Source organism: Camelina sativa, chromosome 8, assembly GCF_000633955.1.
Source record: "Camelina sativa cultivar DH55 chromosome 8, Cs, whole genome shotgun sequence".
Lineage (NCBI taxonomy): Eukaryota > Viridiplantae > Streptophyta > Magnoliopsida > Brassicales > Brassicaceae > Camelina > Camelina sativa.
Window position 1 is genome coordinate 12,745,352 of NC_025692.1, and position 24,317 is coordinate 12,769,668.

At 34.4% G+C, this 24,317-nt stretch overlaps 3 protein-coding genes, 1 long non-coding RNA gene and 1 pseudogene across 6 annotated transcripts in view; 1 reads left to right on the forward strand and 4 right to left on the reverse strand.

The window, feature by feature from the left end:
• The window catches only part of LOC104707079, a 3,155-nt gene extending 1,539 nt beyond the window's left edge, over positions 1 to 1,616 (forward strand). For both annotated transcript variants that reach the window (XR_002033111.1, XR_002033112.1), the window contains exons 3-4: positions 857 to 1,009; positions 1,253 to 1,616. This is a non-coding gene — a long non-coding RNA (uncharacterized LOC104707079). The remainder of the gene's footprint in view (positions 1 to 856; positions 1,010 to 1,252) is intronic.
• On the reverse strand, positions 2,124 to 2,920 carry LOC104709480 (putative nucleolar protein 5-3). Its single transcript, XM_019228732.1, has 2 exons — positions 2,408 to 2,920; positions 2,124 to 2,327 (listed from the first exon to the last, which is right to left on the reverse strand). Exons 1-2 carry the CDS (start codon positions 2,918 to 2,920, stop codon positions 2,124 to 2,126), a joined length of 717 nt encoding a protein of 238 aa, XP_019084277.1.
• Positions 2,920 to 3,866, reverse strand: LOC109125927 (probable nucleolar protein 5-1). Its single transcript, XM_019228733.1, has 3 exons — positions 3,770 to 3,866; positions 2,998 to 3,198; positions 2,920 to 2,940 (listed from the first exon to the last, which is right to left on the reverse strand). The coding sequence occupies exons 1-3, from the start codon at positions 3,830 to 3,832 to the stop codon at positions 2,920 to 2,922; spliced, it is 285 nt and encodes a 94-aa protein (XP_019084278.1). The 5' UTR covers positions 3,833 to 3,866.
• On the reverse strand, positions 13,809 to 14,342 carry LOC104709481 (annotated as a pseudogene).
• The window catches only part of LOC104707080 (probable nucleolar protein 5-1), a 4,706-nt gene continuing 1,539 nt past the window's right edge, over positions 21,151 to 24,317 (reverse strand). The window contains exons 1-6 of one of the 2 annotated variants that reach the window (XM_010423353.2): positions 24,140 to 24,311; positions 23,894 to 24,058; positions 23,490 to 23,690; positions 22,876 to 23,373; positions 21,899 to 22,033; positions 21,151 to 21,709 (exon numbers count right to left, since the gene is read on the reverse strand). In XM_010423353.2, the coding sequence (XP_010421655.1) occupies positions 21,419 to 21,709; positions 21,899 to 22,033; positions 22,876 to 23,373; positions 23,490 to 23,690; positions 23,894 to 24,028 (1,260 nt within the window). In that variant the 5' untranslated portion in view covers positions 24,029 to 24,058; positions 24,140 to 24,311 and the 3' untranslated portion in view covers positions 21,151 to 21,418. Of the gene's footprint in view, positions 21,710 to 21,898; positions 22,034 to 22,875; positions 23,374 to 23,489; positions 23,691 to 23,893; positions 24,059 to 24,139; positions 24,312 to 24,317 lie in introns of those variants that run through there. The other variant, XM_010423354.2, reaches the window with a different exon arrangement.

A 24,317-nucleotide genomic window follows, 5' to 3' on the forward strand; every position in this document is an offset into this window, starting at 1 on the left:
CCCCCCCCCCTTCTTGTTTCTTTTTAGCCTACAAATTCACCCCATAATCATTTCATAGAGCCTCTAAAATTAGTTTAAGTATATAAAGTTATCTCTGTTTTTTTTGTTTGATAAAACGGAAAACCTGTTGGCAAAGAATGTATGAGGAAGCAAGCGAAGTAGCGAATGATGTAGTTGGTAGCATGAGCATTGTTGCTTCATTCTGTGCAGAGTAGAAAATGTTGAAAATGTATAAGAAGAAATGTGAAGGTCCTACGAGAAATAAGAATATGTCAAGGCATAGTCAGTGGTATCAGTTTCAGAGTTTCTTTCCTTTTCCTCTTCTCTTCTTATGCTACTAGTTTATATGTCGATGCAAGGCTTGTCAAAGACGGCAAAACAATCTTTGATTCTGTTTTCAGGGTAAAAAGCACCAAATGTGTTTCAGAAACTCATGATTCCTGTTTTTGTTTGTGCCCCTTTCTAAAGACTGTTATGTTTCGAAATAGGTTTCTTTGCTTTGACAATGGTAGCAATCTCTCAGTCAAGTTCATTGTCTCCTGATTCCAGTAAAGCTAGCAATGCAGCTGCATCGATCTTTACAATTATAGAAAAGGAATCAAAGATTGATCCAAGTGATGAGTCTGAAATTGTTCTTGATAATGTTAAAATATCCTTCAAGACCAGATGTTCAGATCTTCCAAGATCTCTATCTATCTATTTGTGGCGTTGGAAAAGTTAGATATAGAAGAACTGAAACCGATTGTCAAATAAAATAAAAACTATAACCATATAAGTTAGTTTGATATAAATCCAACTCAGTTCGGTTCAAGTAAATTATAAATCCTCTTATTCTATTTTTGGTTCTCTGTTTTAGACACTAGCTTTGATTGGAGAGAGCGGAAGCGAGGAATCAACAGCGACTGCGTTGTTGCGAAGGTTTTACGAGCTTGATTATTGTCAGATCACTTTTGATGGAGTTGAGATCAAGACATTTCAAGTGATATGGTTAAGACAACAAACCGGATTGGTGAGCCGAGAACCTTTTTTGTCCAATGAAACGATCAGAGCAATATTGCTTATGGTAAACAAGAAGATGCTACTGAAACCGAAATAGTATCTGCAGCTGACCTATCTTACGCTCATGGCTTCATTAGTGGCCTACAACATGTAACTTTAAGTGGAATAATCGAACGAAATAAACAGATTGTCTAGCCCTAATTCCTAAGTCCATGGCTTCAGATTAAACTGAAAGATTTACTTACCATTGTAGGTCTATGATACAATGGTTGGTGAAAGAGGTGTTCAGTTATAAGATGGGCAAAAAAGCAGAGAGTATCCATAGCCAGAGCAATTGATAAAGGCCCTAAGGTGTTGCCACTTGATGAAACCACGAGTGCTCTAGACGCTGAGTCAGAGGGTTTGGTCCAGGATGCATTGGACCGGGTTATGGTTAACCGAACCACCGGACGTTGGTGGCACATCGGTTATCAACTATCAAGAATAATGATGTAATTGCGGTGGTTAAGAATAGAATCATAGTGGAGAGAGGAAAGCATGAGACTTTAATTAATATCAAAGATGGTGTTATGCTACTTTAGTGAGCTTTTAAATCTTCAAGCAACAAATAATAACGAAAAAACAAAAATTTACCATAGAACACAATCAAATATTTTATTAATTTGATTTGATTCTAAACAACATAAAAATATATATTTCAAAAAGTACGAAACAAAAAAATTATGAAATAAAAAAATTTAATAATCTTTTATTAAAGTTACATTTAAAGACTCTTTAACGTTCTATGAGGATGGCTGTTTTGGTTTGATTTTTTTTGTCCGTAATTGGGATAAGTTATGGTTGGGGTTTTTAAGTTTTACAGTTTTATAAATAAAAACCATGTATCGCGGTTTCGGTTTGATTCTGGATTTCTAAGGTTATTCAGTGATTTTACAACCAAAAAAAAAATATAATTTTACTACATAAATAAAAAAGAATCTAAAAAGAAAAAATAAACTAAAGAATATGATTATCTCAAATATTCATAAAACCCAAAAAAGAACCTAAAAAAAAACCATCCTGGAACAAGTAAATTGTGCTTTTGATTGGTTTCATCAAGATGGATAAGAGAAATTAAGAAAAGTTTACAGAAACCATAAAACGAAATAGAAAAGAGCAATTAAGAAAAGCAGGATTATTATCATCTTCTTTGTCTTCTTTGCCGGCTCTTGGCATTCTGCTTCTGTCTTCCCATTCTCCTTCGAAGGCTCCTCAGTTTTGGCTTCTTCCTCATCATCAGACACATGTCCTGAACCTCTTCTTCGGAGATCTCTCAACCGTTCTTCAAGCTGTCAAGAAAAATTAGACCAAAAGGAAGAAAATAGCTAGGATCGGGCCGAGAGAGGAAAAATTATTGAAGAGTACGTACCTTTAAGAGGCTTTGCACTCCCATAGAGTTGCCTTGTCGGCCATCACCATGAGCATCACAACGGATAGCAAGAGCAACTTTTGCAGCTAGTGACCGAGAGATTTTAGCCTTGTGCTCTGGTGCAGCTTGGGCAACCAGAGGTGCGTGGTAAATGAGACCATACTTTGGAGTGTTGTGTCCGTACTTGAAGGCTCTTAATAGGGCCTTTTCAGATCCAAGTATCTGAATCTTGCACGCAGGTAGCTTTGAGAGGTTCAATAAACTACCACGATGAGAAATTAGGCGTGCACCAACCATCTCCCCGACAAGTGCAGTTAGGTTTGGTGCAATTGTGTTCATTCTGCTCTTCAAGATGCCATGAAGCTGAGCTCTGCACTCAGTAAGAGCAAGAATCTGGTCACAAATTTCCCTGATGCGCCTCAAGTTAAGGTCACTGACTTGAGGTCCCGTAGATATCACAGCAGCATTTTTTAGTTTTGCTTCATCTTCATCAGTCAATATCTGAGATGACATTAATTGGACACATAAAATATCTAAGTATCAAATCCAGACAAATAAAAGACAAAAGAGAATGGTAAACAAGTTTTAACCTCAGAGAAGTCTAGCTTTGGTGCATTAATCCGATTCCCCATTAGCTTTACAGCCTTGACATATTGGATTTTGTCATGTACGATCTTAGCGAGCTCAGGAAAATGCAAATTGTACAATTCAGGAAGCCCCGTTGAGTAAGTGTTAAGCTCTTCGTCAAGATCATCAAGCTTTCCTATAGCTTTGATTACAATGGTCTCCACCTAATAAAATATTAAGTATTGAGGGGATAAGTAAACATATATAAGACGTAAAACAAACACAATGATCATCGACAAACTCAAACATCTCTCTTCTCTTCCCAAAACCTAAAGATTATGATTAGAATTAAATTAATGGTCTACATATCATCTACATATGATGAGTTTAATTATCGACTTTTCGATCGTCATAACTCATTAAGTTTACGATCAATCACCAAGATAACATTGTTTGCTAACTTCCAAGCCAAAGAGTATGATATATTAATATTTGTAAGTACTATGGCGAAAATATTTGCACACTTGTCAAATAGATCAATGTGGGTAGACAAAAAATTATTTCTATCTCCAGTGCAATATCCAAGAAACAGAACCCACAAGGCAAATTGCATGCCAAAAAAGCATGACCATAAGACGTACTTAAGTCGATAATTTATTTTGAAGGAGAGTATCCAATTAATGTATAAGTAACACGAGACGTAAAACAAACACATCATAGGATATACAGAGGAACTTAATAGCAATTTAGACCAAACATTGAGCTAAATATAAGACAATATAAACAAACGACTACCTTTTCATCAGAGCTGAACTTTAGTTTGTATCCGGCAAGGCCATGAGACAATCCCAGGCTCATTGTAGCTAAGCTAGATCGTGATCCTCCAAAAGAGGGAGAGAGAGAGAGAGCCTTAGAGGGTTTATATAAGCTGAAGCGTTAGATATATAGGGAGAGAAGAAAAAAGGAGCGAATAATTTGCTAGGTTTTATATGGGTGTTGATGAGGTTCAGAGATTCTTAAAATATTATGTCGTCAACTCTATAAATTTATCAAAAACAAAAAATTGTTTATTCTCGACTAAACAGAAAAGAAAAGGATTATTTTGACTATTTTTGAACGATATATTCCTAATTGTCAAATATTGTGTCAACGCTATATTAATCCTAAAAATAACAAATATGTGCATCGGTAGATTTGGCCTGATCATGTTAAAAAAATATATATCAATATATATATGTAAAAGAAGAAAAATTGATGTTTCGACTTAAAAAAACAGGAAAAATTTTAAGTGAAACAAAAAAATATTTTTCTTTATTGTGTACTAACCAAAAAGTATTATTACTATTTTTCAGAAATAATATATTTCTATAACAAAATTATAGTTAAATTTTTAATTATAAGAAAACAACTGTATAATAAATTTTCCAAAATACCAGCCTTACTTCAAACAGAAAAACTTATAAAAAAAAAAAAAAAGATTGTTACTCTACCAAGCATAAAAAGGACAAGGATTATACTATTTTTAAAGGTATAGTCTATAAGAAAATCTTACAGTTAGTTACTGAATCTTTTTTATTTTTTTTGGGCAAAAGTTAGTTACTAATTCTAAAGCAAGATTTTATTAAGGAATATTAACTCCACTTTTTGTTATCAATATTATCCTAAAGAAGAGAAAAAAAAAAAATTTGCATCTGTAGATTTGGCCTCGTGTAAAATAAATTGAAAAAGTATATATACATATGGAAAAAAACAGATGTGTTTTCGATTAAAAAAAGGAACGATTTAGGAGTGAAAAAAAAATTGATTAATGTGTACTACTAAACAGTTTAGTGAAAACTTAAGAAAAAATATTACTATTTTTCAAAATGATATATTTCAATTAAAAATATACAAATTTTCATTTTAAGAAAATAATATCACAAAGTTTCCACTACATCATCCTAATTTCAAACGTAGAAATTTATAAAAAGACAAAAAAGGATTATTGATTGATGGTGCTTAAGAATATTTTAACATTAATATAATTGAAATTAAATAAAAATACAGAATAAATTTATGATTTGATCCTAAGTGGGTCACCACATTTTTCCCCTTTACTTGTTGATTTCTCAAATTTCCTACATGAATTTTTTGTTTTCTCATTAAAAACCACCAAAACAAAGTTTGTTTTTCTTAAAACTACACAAACTTCATTTTTTTTTATCCAAATAACTACATTTTTTTAATTAAACCGATTAATAAATCGAAAACCACTAGCTCGGTGTGACTTAATCCAAATTTAATCAAATCCAATCCAATTTTGACCCGATACTTCTTCTTCTCCACCCGACCTCAATTTTCTTCTTCTTCATCTAAAATCAATAACCACGTCGGTTTCAGTTTTGTAATTATGTTTCATAAAGCTAATCCTTCTTCTTCATTGTGACAATCAGAGGAATTTGTTTATCAAGGCGATTTTGGTTTCTCAAATTTGGCTCTCTCTCGATTAGTTCCTCCAAAGCAAAAGCAAGCAAGCTTCTTAGATTTATTTGGTCTATAGTTATAAATTCTTGGAATTGAGAATCGTTGCATCTAATTAAAAATCCCTAATTTCTTTTGAGGTCCTTGAAATAAATCCCTAATGTGATTTGTTTTTCTTTTTTTTTTTCAATGATTAATGCAATCAAAGGAGTCGATTGAACACAATTGAAGTCATGGATTAATTTTCTTTTTGTATTTGTTTGCAGCGATATTCTATTGACACAACAATTCAATGTGAACATGAACAACAATTACTCATTTGTGGTCACATCACATGTTATAGCAGATGATTTGGAATGAGAAAGTCTATGAATTTCCTTAGATCATTCATAAAATACGTACATGGCTCTATATAGCTTGATCAGTTACACTAGATCTGGGGAGTTTCCACAAGATCATGAAGTATACAAACAGGAATAACAGAGTCCTAAAAATATGTAATAGAATATATTTTATGTCTATCACCCTCCCTCAGTCACAGCGGCGGAAGAACGGTGAGGCTGCATCAGAATCTGTTATGAAGAGACGTCGGTAGGCCCTTTGTGAAGATGTCAGCGTATTGAAGGGATGTTGGAACATGAAGAACCTTCACTTCTCCGATAGCAACCTTCTCAAGCACAAAGTGAATGTCTAACTCAATTTGCTTTGTACATTGATGCTTCACGAGATTGGTGGAGAGATAAACCGAGCCTATGTTGTCACAATAAACAACGAATGCACTCTTGATGGGACGATGGAATTCAAACAGGAAATTGCGTATCCAAGTTCGTTCAGCAGTGTTAGCTAAACCTTTGTACTCAACTTCTGAGCTTGATCATGATGGTGTCGGATGTCTCTTTGCTGACCAAGGAACGAGATTAGGGCCAAGGAAAATACAGTAGCCGGATGTTAAACGCAGAGTATCAAGGCATCCAGCCCAATCAACATTGAAGTATGTCGTGAGAGTATGATTTGACCTCGAAACATTCGAATGCCATGGTTTAGTGTGCCTTTGATGTAGCGGATAATTCTCTTGAGTGCTTGAAGATGTGGTTGTCGTGGATTGTGCTTGTATAAGCATATCTGATGAACAACATAAGAGATGTCTGGCCTTGTCAAAGTTAGATATTGTAATGCACCTGCTAGCTTTCAGTAATACGTCGGGTCTTCAAGGGCATCATCGTCGTTGACGGAGAGTTTGGATTTGAGGTCGACCGGAGTGGCAATTGGTTTGCAGTCCACCATTCCAGCTCATGTAATGATGTCTTCAGCGTAGATGGATTGAGATAGGAACAGGCCATTTGCATTGAAGTCCGCCTTGACGCCGAGAAAATGACATAGCTGTCCAAGGTCCGTCATTGGGAATTCAGATTTCAGTTTGTTGATGATGTGTTGAAGGAGACTTGTTGTAGAGGCAGTGAGTAGTATGTAATTAACATAGAATAGCAGATAAGCATAGTCATGATTTCAGAAAATTTGAAAACCATGAGTTCCATGCACGTGGCGCTTGTTTTAAACCGTAAATTGCTTTGTTGAGCTTGCACACATATTGTGGGTAAGTTGGATCAATGAATCCTGGAGACTGATGCATGTAAACAGTCTTCTGAAGATCTCCTTGCAAAAACACATTTTTAACATCTAATTGATATATAGGCCAGTGCAAAGCAACACCCACGTTAAGAACTGTGCGTATCGTCGCTGGCTTAACCACCGGACTGAAGGTCTTATTGAAATCAGTTCCTTCTTCCTGGGATTTGGCAGTGGCAACCAACCGAGCCTTATGACGTGATAACACCCCATCAGCATCATACTTATGCTTGAATAACCACATAGAGCGCACAACATTCACATTAGGAGGTCGAGGTACCAAGTTCCATGTCTTGGTCTTAAGCATAGCACCGTGTTCATCAGTCATTGTGGGGTTCCTGTTAGGGTCAGATAAGGCGTGGATGTGGCTTTTAGGAAGAGGAGATTTTGTATTGGTGAGCAGGGAAATAATTTGTTTCGGTTTCATAATTCCCGATTTTGACCTTGTTTGCACTGAGCATGGGTTCCGGAACAAAGGGTCTGGACGAGTGGGCCTTGATTGGGCTCTAGGAAGGACTGGTTTGTGGAGAAAGGGGCTTGAAGTATCGACTGAAACAGAGGTGATGGTTCGTCAGATACCTCTAAGAAACGATAATTATCGTTTGGTGGTTTTTGTTCAGCTGCAGGAAATATCTCCTCATCGAAATAAACATGTCAAGTGATGATTATTTTCTTTGTTTTTAAATCCATACAGTGATAACCACGATGTTGAGAGGGGTAGCCGAGAAACAAACAGGGAGTTGATCTCGGTGACAGCTTGGGAAGATTAAAGTGATTCAATTTCGGGAAGCAAAAACACCCGAAAACTCTAAGATGTTCATGTGATGGTTCTTTGTGAAAGAGAAGAGTATAAGGGATTTGATTTTTAATGGCTTTTAAAGGAGTGATGTTAAGAATATGAACGGCAACATGAAGTGCTTCAACCCAAAAAGTTTGGGGCAAGCAATCTTGAAACAAGAGAGTTCTTATGGCCTTGTTAATTGTGCGAATGATCCTTTCAGATCGGCCACTTTGCTGGGAAGTGTGAGGACATGAAAATGCCATGAGAAGCAAAGTAATTTTGGAATTCGGAATTATTGAATTCTCCACCATTACCTCACTCTTTGGGCACTTGTAGTATTTTCTACCTTGATTGTGCCTAGAAGCACACACTTTCCGTTTCATCTGTTTGCAACAGAAACATTGGATTGGAACACCATAATTACAGTCCGCTCTTGCACAGCCACTGTCATAGCTTGGTTCAGTTTCAGAACTCTCAGTGTAGCTGATTGGCATTGTTAGTTATCGAAACATGAAATCGTCGCCGCTTCTCTTTGCTACTTCTGTTCTCTTCTTCGAAATCCTAGATTTTTGGGAAGAAAAAAAAAAGAAAAGGAATTGAGAAATAGGAGAGCGGGTTATAAAATAAATATATTTTGGAGAGCACATGTCTATCTTCAGAATTGACGGCAGAATAATATTAAAGTACATATATTTTTACTCATAGTTGTACTTAAGTGTCCAGTTGTTCCTATACTAAGATAGTTGTACTTTATAAAGATTTTCGTGTTTTCTTAGTTGGACTTTACTTAACCTTTAGGGATTAAAGTTGGTCACATTTGGTTCCATGATAATTCATCACTAAAGAGGTTCTTGTTGGAAAATTTTAACGATATCATAATTTTCCAAACTCACAATATTTTTTGATGTTATGGACTCCTTCTCACCTCTAATTTATCTTTATTTCAGCAGAATACATATTTGCGATAGAAGACATTGATACACAACAAATAAAATGGTCTTAGTTGTTCTTGTTGAACCTACTAGTTGATCCTGTTGAATCTACTAGTTGTTCCCGTTGAACCTCTAAGTTGTTCCAGTTGAACCTTATTATGTGATAATAATAAGCAAATGATATTCTTAGTTGCCCCCATATGAACCTGGTTTTGCGAATTACCAACACATAACACATACATAAAATGAAGAACTTAGATTGTCAAAAGTTACAATTAGTTCTGCGATAAACAACACAAAACATAGATACAGAAAATAAACTTAGGTGTCCCCAGTTTGTTCAGCGGGATTTGGAGGCTGCAACCACTTATCGAAGTTTATGCCAGTCTTAAACTTCATTTGTCTTCTCCTCTTACGACGACGTTCCCCAGTAGATGGGAACCTCTTTTCTTGAGATCTTCCACCACCAATTTTAGTGTATTTCGGCGGTTTAGCGATTAATTGTCGAATTGCAGCAGGAACATTCCAGTCAGACTCATGCGGTACAACATAAATTATTTTGTAATATGCCAATGCCACGTCTCAATCAAGTAATATATTGAGCAGAGATCATGCATTTCAATATGCACTGTTATTCCATCTCTCCTCATGAGGTTTCTGACTGCGGCCATGGCATGGACACATGGGTAATTGTCAATATCAAAACATCTGCAAGAACAACTTTTTATTTTCAAGTCCACCAAATAAGTCTTCCCATCTAGACCTATAACGCTGTACTCAAGGTGGTAGCTGTTTAAGTCACTGTTAAACGAGCTGCAACTACATAACGCTCATGCAATTCATTCTCCACATAAGGCACCAGTTTCCTTGTGTCTGATGCACCAACATGATCTTTCCTATGTTTGTTGAACCATTCAGAAAATTTCTCAACAATAGCATCAATCATAGGCAACAAATGGAACTTTCTTGCTTCACGAAACACACTGTTTATTGATTTTGCTGCGTTGCTAGTGTCGATGTTGTACTTATCTCCTTCAAAATGATATCTTGTCCATTTTTCCAACCCAATCTTTTCATCTAGATACTTAGCGGCATTAGGAAACCTACATCTAAAATCCATAAAATCTCTCTCGAAATCATTCTTAGTATAAATATGAGTGTGTTCATTGAATTTATCCAAAGTTATATCCTTGTCAATCTTTACATGGTCTCTAAGGTTTTGAGCCAAGTGATATATACATTGTGCATGCCTTGCACTTGGGTACACCTCTGAGACAACATATATTATGCTTTTATGCCTGTCACTTATAAAAACCAATTCATGATCATCCGGTACGACAGTTTTCAGCTTGTTGAAAAACCATGGCTAACTAACATGATTCTCAGTATCAATCACACCAAACGCAATGGGGTAATGGTGATGATTAGGATCCTGAGCTGTTGCGAAAACTAACATACCACCATACACTATCTTCAGAAATCTTGCATCAACAACTATTACCTTTCTCATTTCCCTAAACCCTTCAATGCTAGCCCCTAAAGCAATAAATAGGAACTTGAACCTTTTTTCTTCGTCCAACTCGACACTTGTTATTGTCCCAGGATTCACCATTCATAACATGTGTAGATAAGATTCCAAATTCTTGTAGCTTGTTTCAGGACTCCCTCGCACATCTTTAACATGATGTTTTTTGCCTCTCAAGGCGGTGGAGTATGAACAATGCAAACCAAGTCTACCTCAAACTATACTCATGATGTTTTTAGGAGTCGGGGTATCAAATATACCTGGATAATCTTCATGCAAAACAGATGCAACTAGTCGTGGTGTGCCTTTTTGTTTTATATAGGTTGTACTGTCAGACCGAGAGCATGTATGCATGTTTTTATGTATTTTGACACTTTAAAAATCAGAATCCTTAATTTTTCCAACTCGTAAATACCATTCACAACCTTTCGAAGCTTGACTACATTCTACCATAAGTCGCTTCGTGTCAGACTTAACTGTCTTCACACTATAAAGTTCTTATTTGCAGTCCTATTAAGCAAATCCCATACTGCTTCTTTGGACGAAAATTCTTAAAATATTTCAAGACCAGTACCATCATCTCATTCTTTAAATTCATGGCTTACTTCTACATGACGTGGAGGCTCAACATATTTATACCTAGCATCCTCAGCAGAATCCACATGGTTATCCAAACCGACTACATTCTCACAATTTCCATTGACAACATTTTCAACAATCTCCATTGTCTCAGCATTCTCCATTGTCTCTTCAATAATCGGTTGATCAATAATCAGTTCTTCAATAATATGTTCTTCAATAATCGGCTCTTGTTGTGATCTTTCCCCCTCTCTAAAAACAGTAATGATTCCACATCATGAACAACCTCATAATTCACACCAACAGAACTTCCATGCTCCACTCTTGACAGTTGCTCGACACCATTTAACAACTCCACATGCAAAACTGGTTTAAGTCCACCTGTATGCAAAACTGGTTTAATTCCATTTGTATCCACTGACGTTAAATATACATATACGTCATCATAATCTTCAATATTTGACTCTTTCTGAGCTTTAGATTGACGGTAACTCAATTTCGGCTTTCTTGCGGCTTCATCTATTGTGCTCTTCTTCCGTATCTTATCTACTAACACCAAATACATTATATTCTCCAAAGATGATGTCTTAAATAAAATAGTATATAATGGATTTCCGGAAATCCACTCATGCTCTGAATAGTGCCCTCCAATGTCATAATGTAAGCTTGTGTGGTTATTCCTCTTCATCGCCTCATGGAAATATAAGCATATAAAAGACAATTACAAAGCCGGAGTTGGACCACTTCTACCACTTGTTCTTCTATCTCTCAATTGTACCATGTTTACCAGTTATTCTATTATCGCTAATTTCTATTTGTCTGCAGCTTTTGTCAAAACTCAGGGATGGGGATTCTCTTGATTCAACCTGATTCAGAAACAACATACTATAACTACCAATGCAAATACCTAATCGTTTCTTTAAATACGATTACCAATCCAATCTACATACTAAAACAACAAATTCTCCACATCAAATCCCTAAAATTTTTAAAATGTACATTACCTAATTAATAACTGAATCACTTACATGAATTAAGCAACACAGATGAGAAGTGCAAGAAGGACGAGGTGCGATGTTGTTGCGTCAAAGCCAGAGCGCTGTCGAACAGCAGCAGGGGACTGGATCGAGCTCAAATGGAGAGGAACGAGCTCGCGGAAGAGCTTTTGTTTTTTTTGGTTTTTATTTTATTTTTACAATTAATTAAATTCAATAATTTCATTAAGGCTATAATGAGAATATCTTATTATGGGCGCCGCGGCATGCAGACTCGAAAGTGGCACGCAAGATTATAATTTTTTTCAGTGACCTTCCAGCAATCGACTCTTTTCTATTCCTGTTCTTCTTCTTCAGCTAATCTGATCTACAAGAGAAGCAAATCGACGGCTGCTGCTTACGGTCAGAGTTTTAGCCAAAGGAAACGAAGTGGGTTTTGGTCTTTTCTTCATTTCTACTCTTCAAAACATCAGATCAGCAGCACCACCAGAAAAAAGTCGATAACTTTAGTCATTCAAGGAGGATAAAGAGAACAGAGACAGGAACAAAGACATCTACGAGCGTCGGTGGCCAAATTGATAGTTGAGGAAGAAGATGAAACTCCTGCTAGAAACGACAATTTCTGTGCCATATACCCGGCAAATTGACGGTGATTCCATCTTATTCTTGCTATATCTCTCGCTGTCATCTCTTTGGAAAGAGAAAGAAACCTTAATTACAAGTAAATTCCTAGAGATTTCGAGTTGACTTTTAGGCTTTTTAGCTATGAGATTTATGATTTCTCTGGTTCAATGTTATTTTGTTATTTATATAATTGATTCTCAGACTATGCTTTCACTGTAATTGAGAGTTCAAAGCCATAAGACATGGATGATGAAACCTCTGTTCAAGAGAAGGAAAGGAACTCTGATAGGATAAAGCAATTTACCTGATTTGTATTGCTACGAGTACGAGATGATGCAATATGACAATGCCTTGAGCTGCTACGAGAAGGCTGCACTTACGAGGCCTATGTATGCTGAAGCATATTGTAACATGGGTGTCATCTATAAGAACCGTGGTGACTTGGAGATGACAATCACTTGTTATGAGAGATTGAGAGGTAGCATATCTGTTATAAGTGTGACACTAATATAGTCATCTTTCTTACCTGAAGAAAAAGGTTCAGTTTTGTGTTCTTGCCTTTGCATTTTGTGTTGAATTTGTATATTTGCTGGTTTATTGCTCTTATGTGATTGACTTTGTAGAAGAATATGTAAACTTTATTTTTATTATTAAGCTGTGGTATCTTTTGATATGATTACAGGTTTTGCAAACAACAAGACGGTGACCATTTAGGCAGCTGAGAATCATCTTCTTGGCTGTCTCACTTTGAGTCTTTCTATCTCTCCATATGCAGCTTCCACAAGGGACTTTTTCCGCTCTGGTGTCGCAATCTTCCATGTAATGTTACTGCTTCGCCAATGCCTGTTTTTATTAAATCAATTTGAACATCATCATCATCTCTCTGCATCAATTTGATCTTAATCTGGTAAGAAGACTTCTCAAACCTTCAGTTATATAATCAAATTGTTCAATTTTAGGCCTTAGCTTTGAGGATATGAAACAAATACTATATAGATGCACACTAGCCTTTTCGTAGACTTGGTTGTGTTCTCTACCAAAACCATATCTTGTTGATTTTCATGTTTAGCAACTATGAACTATCAATGGAGGACCCTTTAAATTTTACAGTTTTAAGAAATTCTTAATATAACTTTTTAAAAAAATTATAATAAAATAATTTTCAAGCAATTTCTTTAAATTCATTGATGGAGATGCTCTAAAGGGTTAAAAGGTTTTTGTTAAATTTTGGATTTAAAATACTGTATATATAAAAAAAAAATCAATATTACAACAGGGGATACGAGAAAAGAATTTAAGAGAGAATAAGTTCCTACGTAGAAGGGCTAGAGTTTAGATCAAAACCTCGATCATAATCCTCGTCGAGAGAATAAGTGTTAGGGTTTTGTTCGGTGTTTGAAACAGATTGCAATTTTTCTTTCTTCTCAAGGCAAGCCATCACATGCTTCTTCACTCTCTCTATACGATCCTCGAGGATGTTTAACTCAGAGAGATCATCACAAGAATGGTATAGATCAGGGTCTTCCCACCAAAACCCTAATTTGGATTGGGGTTTAACTTCAATCTTAGGAGGTGGCTTGCGATTTAGGTAACAATCAGCGATCTCGTGGGCAGGAGAGTAGCCGGAGAAGGAGTAAACAACGTTGGAGATCTCTGAGGGAAAGGTTACGAAGACGGCGATGTTGGCTCCGGAGAGATGACAGAGATCGGCGGCATTGGAAAAGACAGTTTGACGGCGTTTAGAGCAAGCCACGGCTCGTTGCTGTTTGGTTTCTCGTTTCTTAGTTTCGATTTTTCGTTTTGTTCCTTTCTTCATTGTGGACTCAGACGCGCTTGACTACGGCATAATGTTTCTTACCGAGACAAAGAGATAGAGAGAGCAGCGAGAGAAATCGAAAATTAGAGAAATAGAGAACGAGAGAGTAGAATGCATTTATATAGATATTGTAATGATCGGGTCAAACTTAGATCTTGTTATTGTTTTCCTTTTTTATGCCCGTAATCGTATATTTATTTATTTTCTGTTTTACGTTTTGTGTTTTTTACTAGAAGTTTTTAAATAGTAAATATCACCACAATAACTGCAGAAAAAGGAAAGAAAAAGGGGAAAAATGTCAAAAAAAAAAACAAATTTTCAAATTACGGTAAAAAAATCATAACTTCTGAAATGTCATTTAAATAATTAAGTTTTTGTTGATTTTTTTAAAAAATAGATAACTTTTGTTGACTAAACCATTTGAGGCCTAACGTTAAATTTTCGGTTAAACGACAATGACGGAGTTAACTTCCGTCAGAATCTCTGTTAAGCCAAAACGATGTCGTTTTAAAACAAAATATTTTGAGCCCAGCAGGATTCAAAATGCCTACCTTTGGATTTAATTACAAGCTCTCTACCATTGAGCCACAATAATATTTTGATATTATACCAAACAAAGATTTATATATATATATACACGTAACCAATCGATTAAAAATAATAAAACAAAAAAAAAGTTATCTGTAATGTATTTATATATATACTAGAATTTGTACCCGCACATGCGAGAGATTTTAATTTTTTTTTATCTATATAAATTGTTGAACTCAAATATAATCATTCCAACTTTTGAATATGAATTTATATAAACACTGAACTTACTTTACTAAGTGATATACAACAAATATATTATTGAAGATAATATTTTTTTGTGACATCTATTTGCGTGAGATTTTAAAATTTTTTATCAATAAAAATCATTGAATATAACTATAATTATTTAAAGATTAAAAGATAAATCTATATAAACACCATACTTATTTTACTAATCTATATATAACATATATTGTCTAGTGTCACAATAATGTTTTTCTGGCAAATCAACAATATATCCTTTAATAACAAAAAATGACTTAAGAACCCTACTGGAAGAGTAAACAATATTGTCGACAATCTTCTAACCTTTTATCCTTAGAAGAGTTTATTCCATATTTATATCCCATGAAAACATATTTTAAAAAATTCTAACGTCGAATGTGGATTATTGATCTAATTATAGAGTCCATTTAAACATATCGATATCACACAATAAATGCAAATATACAAAGTTTCATGAACAATTTTAATATTATGTCGCTGTAATGGGATTGTCCAAGTGCATCATCTACCATAATAGAATTTCTGACCAAGTCAAGAATGTCTAAATGGTGAAACATTTAAACCCGACAATGAATATCTAGTCATTAATCCAAGTTACATATTTTTCTAAAACTTCATATGTTATTTGCATATGTTAATTTTGTGATGCAACCTCAACTTCGTCTTCTCCAAAAAACATAATGTACTTTATATTTGTTGTTTTGTCAATATTTTGGGTTAAAATCATTTGATAAAATTGATGAAATCTCGAGCTTGTTTTATATATATATATTAAAATTGTAGCTCCACTTGATAATATATCTTATTCTAAAACTCATTAACCCATTCTAAATTTTGGAATATGATCATTTTTGGTTATAATTTGAATAATAACATTATTACTAAAACAAATTCATAGTATTATTTTTACTATTTTAAAATTTTTATTTATTTTACTTAATTCATTTATATATATTTATTAATTTTATTATTTACTAAAAAATTTATATTATTCTTCATACTATTTTAAAATGAATTAATTTTAGTTAATTAGTTTTTATTTATTATTATTATTATTAATTATAAATAATAAATAAACAATTAATGAATATTTAAATTAGTTTTTTATGCAAAAACGGAAAAAATATTGATTAGGTGGATGATGATGTGGAGGAAGGAGAAGAGAGAAAACTAAACTTTATATATATATAGATATTTTATCATATCATTACTTTACATATATATATATTAACGTTTTAGAATATAATATATATAAAATATAAAAAGCAAAAATGAATATAACTTTTTTCTTTGCTATATAAATATTAGGCCTGGGCATAAAATCCGAATCCGAACCGAAAAATTGGATAAAAACCAAACCGATATTGAGGAAATAACCGATCGGTTTTTGTTTTCATTACTTTTGGATATCAGATTATATCCGATCCGAATCGATATCCAATATATATCCGAATATAACCGAGAATATAAGAAACAACTTTACAAAGATAGATGTATAAGTAACTGTATACGACACACATGAATGGTAGATATAGATATACACACCTAACTATACACAATATACACAAATTGTAGATATACTCCTATATCTACGTTATTGTTTATTTTGGTTTTTATTTTTTTTTCACTGACACGGTCTTATATCTCACTTTGGATGTTAATACGTCATACTTTTATGTATTGGTATAATTTTATGTTAGTTTGAACTTTAAACTTGTTATTTGTTTCATTTCTATTTTTTCACATACTCGGTTAGTATGGTTTTTTGAATACAATCGTATTAAAAAGTATCCGAATAAAACCTTATCCAATAAATTTGGTTTCATTTTGGTTATCTACAATATATCCGAACGGATCTGAAATTTGAATTATCCGAACCGAAACCAATCCGAATTTTTTAAATATCTAAATGGATGTTAGAGCCAATATCCAAAAAATCCAAAATTCAATCCCATATCCGAAGGTCCAGGCCTAATAAATATATACCGATTAAACAAACTAAACACAAATTAGTTTTCAACAAGCGATTGGTGTAAGATTTAAATGTCCCAAATTTGCAAGATCTGATATGATTGGCCTTAGCTCCAGAGTATTATTCACCAACCATCATTGCATAAGTGAGACATACAACGAAAAGGTTTAATTGTTAGGGATNCTTGCGATTTAGGTAACAATCAGCGATCTCGTGGGCAGGAGAGTAGCCGGAGAAGGAGTAAACAACGTTGGAGATCTCTGAGGGAAAGGTTACGAAGACGGCGATGTTGGCTCCGGAGAGATGACAGAGATCGGCGGCATTGGAAAAGACAGTTTGACGGCGTTTAGAGCAAGCCACGGCTCGTTGCTGTTTGGTTTCTCGTTTCTTAGTTTCGATTTTTCGTTTTGTTCCTTTCTTCATTGTGGACTCAGACGCGCTTGACTACGGCATAATGTTTCTTACCGAGACAAAGAGATAGAGAGAGCAGCGAGAGAAATCGAAAATTAGAGAAATAGAGAACGAGAGAGTAGAATGCATTTATATAGATATTGTAATGATCGGGTCAAACTTAGATCTTGTTATTGTTTTCCTTTTTTATGCCCGTAATCGTATATTTATTTATTTTCTGTTTTACGTTTTGTGTTTTTTACTAGAAGTTTTTAAATAGTAAATATCACCACAATAACTGCAGAAAAAGGAAAGAAAAAGGGGAAAAATGTCAAAAAAAAAAACAAATTTTCAAATTACGGTAAAAAAATCATAACTTCTGAAATGTCATTTAAATAATTAAGTTTTTGTTGATTTTTTTAAAAAATAGATAACTTTTGTTGACTAAACCATTTGAGGCCTAACGTTAAATTTTCGGTTAAACGACAATGACGGAGTTAACTTCCGTCAGAATCTCTGTTAAGCCAAAACGATGTCGTTTTAAAACAAAATATTTTGAGCCCAGCAGGATTCAAAATGCCTACCTTTGGATTTAATTACAAGCTCTCTACCATTGAGCCACAATAATATTTTGATATTATACCAAACAAAGATTTATATATATATATACACGTAACCAATCGATTAAAAATAATAAAACAAAAAAAAAGTTATCTGTAATGTATTTATATATATACTAGAATTTGTACCCGCACATGCGAGAGATTTTAATTTTTTTTTATCTATATAAATTGTTGAACTCAAATATAATCATTCCAACTTTTGAATATGAATTTATATAAACACTGAACTTACTTTACTAAGTGATATACAACAAATATATTATTGAAGATAATATTTTTTTGTGACATCTATTTGCGTGAGATTTTAAAATTTTTTATCAATAAAAATCATTGAATATAACTATAATTATTTAAAGATTAAAAGATAAATCTATATAAACACCATACTTATTTTACTAATCTATATATAACATATATTGTCTAGTGTCACAATAATGTTTTTCTGGCAAATCAACAATATATCCTTTAATAACAAAAAATGACTTAAGAACCCTACTGGAAGAGTAAACAATATTGTCGACAATCTTCTAACCTTTTATCCTTAGAAGAGTTTATTCCATATTTATATCCCATGAAAACATATTTTAAAAAATTCTAACGTCGAATGTGGATTATTGATCTAATTATAGAGTCCATTTAAACATATCGATATCACACAATAAATGCAAATATACAAAGTTTCATGAACAATTTTAATATTATGTCGCTGTAATGGGATTGTCCAAGTGCATCATCTACCATAATAGAATTTCTGACCAAGTCAAGAATGTCTAAATGGTGAAACATTTAAACCCGACAATGAATATCTAGTCATTAATCCAAGTTACATATTTTTCTAAAACTTCATATGTTATTTGCATATGTTAATTTTGTGATGCAACCTCAACTTCGTCTTCTCCAAAAAACATAATGTACTTTATATTTGTTGTTTTGTCAATATTTTGGGTTAAAATCATTTGATAAAATTGATGAAATCTCGAGCTTGTTTTATATATATATATTAAAATTGTAGCTCCACTTGATAATATATCTTATTCTAAAACTCATTAACCCATTCTAAATTTTGGAATATGATCATTTTTGGTTATAATTTGAATAATAACATTATTACTAAAACAAATTCATAGTATTATTTTTACTATTTTAAAATTTTTATTTATTTTACTTAATTCATTTATATATATTTATTAATTTTATTATTTACTAAAAAATTTATATTATTCTTCATACTATTTTAAAATGAATTAATTTTAGTTAATTAGTTTTTATTTATTATTATTATTATTAATTATAAATAATAAATAAACAATTAATGAATATTTAAATTAGTTTTTTATGCAAAAACGGAAAAAATATTGATTAGGTGGATGATGATGTGGAGGAAGGAGAAGAGAGAAAACTAAACTTTATATATATATAGATATTTTATCATATCATTACTTTACATATATATATATTAACGTTTTAGAATATAATATATATAAAATATAAAAAGCAAAAATGAATATAACTTTTTTCTTTGCTATATAAATATTAGGCCTGGGCATAAAATCCGAATCCGAACCGAAAAATTGGATAAAAACCAAACCGATATTGAGGAAATAACCGATCGGTTTTTGTTTTCATTACTTTTGGATATCAGATTATATCCGATCCGAATCGATATCCAATATATATCCGAATATAACCGAGAATATAAGAAACAACTTTACAAAGATAGATGTATAAGTAACTGTATACGACACACATGAATGGTAGATATAGATATACACACCTAACTATACACAATATACACAAATTGTAGATATACTCCTATATCTACGTTATTGTTTATTTTGGTTTTTATTTTTTTTTCACTGACACGGTCTTATATCTCACTTTGGATGTTAATACGTCATACTTTTATGTATTGGTATAATTTTATGTTAGTTTGAACTTTAAACTTGTTATTTGTTTCATTTCTATTTTTTCACATACTCGGTTAGTATGGTTTTTTGAATACAATCGTATTAAAAAGTATCCGAATAAAACCTTATCCAATAAATTTGGTTTCATTTTGGTTATCTACAATATATCCGAACGGATCTGAAATTTGAATTATCCGAACCGAAACCAATCCGAATTTTTTAAATATCTAAATGGATGTTAGAGCCAATATCCAAAAAATCCAAAATTCAATCCCATATCCGAAGGTCCAGGCCTAATAAATATATACCGATTAAACAAACTAAACACAAATTAGTTTTCAACAAGCGATTGGTGTAAGATTTAAATGTCCCAAATTTGCAAGATCTGATATGATTGGCCTTAGCTCCAGAGTATTATTCACCAACCATCATTGCATAAGTGAGACATACAACGAAAAGGTTTAATTGTTAGGGATATTTATTTAAATGGGGCTTTTGTGGGCTAAATATTTGAGATTGGGCATTATAGTCCGTACTCTCCAATTTAGGCCTTTTTGTGTTTGAGAAATTTCAGTTTTGTCCCTAGGTATTTTCTCCTTCTCCTTCCTTTTCTTCGCCGAACAAACGCCCGTCAACAGACTCAACACCATCTCCAAACCAATGATATTTAATCAGTTTCTCTTTTGGATGAAGGAAGCTAAACCCTAAGGGGATACTATCTAGTGAACCCAAGGGCAATTCAATCATAAACATTGATCGAATCAAAATTCTTCTTCAACTTTCCATAAACCAAACAAGGAAACTATAGAAATTATTAGACGGCTTTTTACGGATGGGAATGGCCGGCGGTCAGCGTCCATCAACTGAAAGATTTGAGCATTAACGGTGGAGCAAACAAGGAAACTATAGAAATTATTAGACGGCTTTTTACGGATGGGAATGGCCGGCGGTCAGCGTCCATCAACTGAAAGATTTGAGCATTAACGGTGGAGAGATCTGGGGGTGAGGGAGATTTCTTCATTTGTTTTAGGAGGTAATTTCGTCATTTTAGGTTAGTTAAAATGCTTGTTTTTGTAAGTACGGGTAATAAGTCCTGAATTCATAAAAAATCTAAAAAAAATGCCCAATTCTGTAATTGTTCCTTTAATTGTTAGGTCTTAGGTGGTCGAGACGCAAGTTTTTGGTGAAACGGGCAACACATAACCCCCTTACAAAAGAAAGAACAGTTGGTTTTCAAGTTTCAGAACAAAAGGAAAAAAAAAAGCCTTACTTAACACCTAACGCAAAAGAAAACAAACACTGTTTTTTTTTCTAGTTAATTTTACTGCGTTCCTGGCAAAACGTAACGAAACTAAACGTGTACTCATTCACGCAAAATTTTTAAACCTCTCCTCCTCAGACTTCACTCTTCTTCTTCTTCTCGCTCTTTTCCTTCTTCTTGGCAGGCATTTCAGCTTCTTCTTCCTCGTGTTTTCTCTTCTTTTTCTCCTTCTTTGCGGGTTCTACGGTTTCGGGTTCTGCTTCTGATTTCTTCTTCTTCGACTTCTTCTTTGAAGGCTCCTCGGTTTTGGCTTCTTCCTCATCATCAGCCTTCTTCTTCTTCTTTTTGTCTTTCTTCTCTTTGACACCGTTCTCTGAATCCACTTTGGGAGTTTGAAGAAGGGAGTCTGCAGCAGCGTTATAAGTCTGCAGAAGACAACAAAAAAGCTTAACACTTTAAGCAACATTACAAAGAAGCCAAAGCAATACTAAACAAGCTAGAAAAGTCCACAATCTATCCAAAACATAGTTGCAAAAATCCACGATTCAGAAGTTTCTCAAACATAATTACAAAAGGAAGTCGAGGAAACAAAACTAGCAGAGGAAAAATCTGACCTTAGCAGGAGTGATCAGACCTCCGGAACCCTTCTTCTTATCCTTGTCGTAAACTTCAATCTTTGGTTTGCCCTTAGCTGAGCCAGACAGACGTCCTAGATCTCTTCCTTCAAGATTTCTCAACCGTGCTTCAAGCTGTCAGAAAAATACACGTAACCATCAATGAAAGAACAATATGTAAAAGGGATTGGACAGGAGAGGAAATGTATAGAAGAGCACCTTTAAGCGGTTTTCCACTCCCATAGTGTTATCTTGGCCATCACCAAGGGCATCACATCGGATAGCAAGAGCAGCTTTTGCAGCTAGTGACCGAGAGATTTTACCCTTGTGCTTTGGTGCAGCTTGGCCAACCACAGATGCGTGGTAAATTAGACCGTACTTTGGAGTGGCGTGTTTGGTCTTGAGGGCTCTAAATAGGGCTTTTTCAGCTCCAAGAATCTGAACTGTGCTCCCAGGTTGCTTTGAGAGGTTCAACAAACTACCACCATGAGATATTAGGCGAGCCCCGACTAGCTCACCGACAAGGGCAGTGAGATTTGGTGCAATGGTGTTCATTCTGCTCTTCAAGTAGTCATAAAGCTGAGCTCTGTACTCAGCAAGAGAAAGAACCTGGTCACAGAGTTCCCGGATATGCAACAAATCAAGGTCACTGACTTCAGTTCCCATAGATATCACAGAAGCCTCTTTAAGGTCTGCTTCAACTTCATCAGACAATATCTGAAATGAGATTGGACAAGGGAAATATGTGTTAAGAAGGCATATCTAGTTTCAAGGAAAAGCAAGCCGAATCCTAAAACAGATAGTCAAAAGAGAATGGTAATGAAGGGATTAACCTCAGAGAAGTCTAGCTTAGCAGCATTAATCCGATCCCCNTTTCTCAACCGTGCTTCAAGCTGTCAGAAAAATACACGTAACCATCAATGAAAGAACAATATGTAAAAGGGATTGGACAGGAGAGGAAATGTATAGAAGAGCACCTTTAAGCGGTTTTCCACTCCCATAGTGTTATCTTGGCCATCACCAAGGGCATCACATCGGATAGCAAGAGCAGCTTTTGCAGCTAGTGACCGAGAGATTTTACCCTTGTGCTTTGGTGCAGCTTGGCCAACCACAGATGCGTGGTAAATTAGACCGTACTTTGGAGTGGCGTGTTTGGTCTTGAGGGCTCTAAATAGGGCTTTTTCAGCTCCAAGAATCTGAACTGTGCTCCCAGGTTGCTTCGAGAGGTTCAACAAACTACCACCATGAGAAATTAGGCGAGCACCGACTAGCTCACCGACAAGGGCAGTGAGATTTGGTGCAATGGTGTTCATTCTGCTCTTCAAGTAGTCATAAAGCTGAGCTCTGTACTCAGCAAGAGAAAGAACCTGGTCACAGAGTTCCCGGATATGCAACAAATCAAGGTCACTGACTTCAGTTCCCATAGATATCACAGAAGCCTCTTTAAGGTCTGCTTCAACTTCATCAGACAATATCTGAAATGAGATTGGACAAGGGAAATATGTGTTAAAAAGGCATAACTAGTTTCAAGGAAAAGCAAGCCGAATCCTAAAACAGATAGTCAAAAGAGAATGGTAATGAAGGGATTAACCTCAGAGAAGTCTAGCTTAGCAGCATTAATCCGATCCCCCATTAGTTTTACAGCCTTGGCATATAGGATATTGTCCTGTACGATCTTAGCAAGCTCAGGAAAATGCCAACCGTACCATTCACGAACCCTCATAGCGTATGTGTTCAGCTCTTTGTCAAGATCATCAAGCAAACCAATAGCTTGGATAATCATGGTATCCACCTATCAAAAATAATATTAGTATAAGGAGAAAGAAACACAACATAAAACAAAACACAGGACATACATAGGAACTAAATGGTCGGACATTAATGTTGGAGAAGCAAATAAGGATGCCAAAAGTTCCATAATTTATCAAATGTAACCAACCCAACAAACAGTAATCCAGAGAACTAAATAGACGCCGAAATAGATTCAATGACTACCTTATCAGAACTGAACTTTAGTTTATATCTGGCAAGACTGTGAGACAATCCTAGGCTCATTGGAGCTAGATCATTATCCCCCAATCCAGATATAAGTTCAGTAAGCTGGCTTCTGACACCTCGTAAAAGCTCCATAACAGCATTGTTGTGAACACAGTCTATTTTCTACAAAAGTGAAGCAAATCCGTAAGAAACAACCCATCTTCATAAATGAAAGAGCATACCAGACCAAAACAAAGTACAAACCAGCTTCTCCTTGATAATATTTCCAAGCTTGGAATCAGCAACAGCTAAGGTTTCACCATCACAGTTTGCTTTCAAAAACTTGCGTAGACCCTTGCTTGGAGTTCCATCAAGCAATTTAGCCACAGCTTCAAGAGCTTCAGATGTGTTGTCAAACTTGTCAAAAGCTTTAAGCTTAACC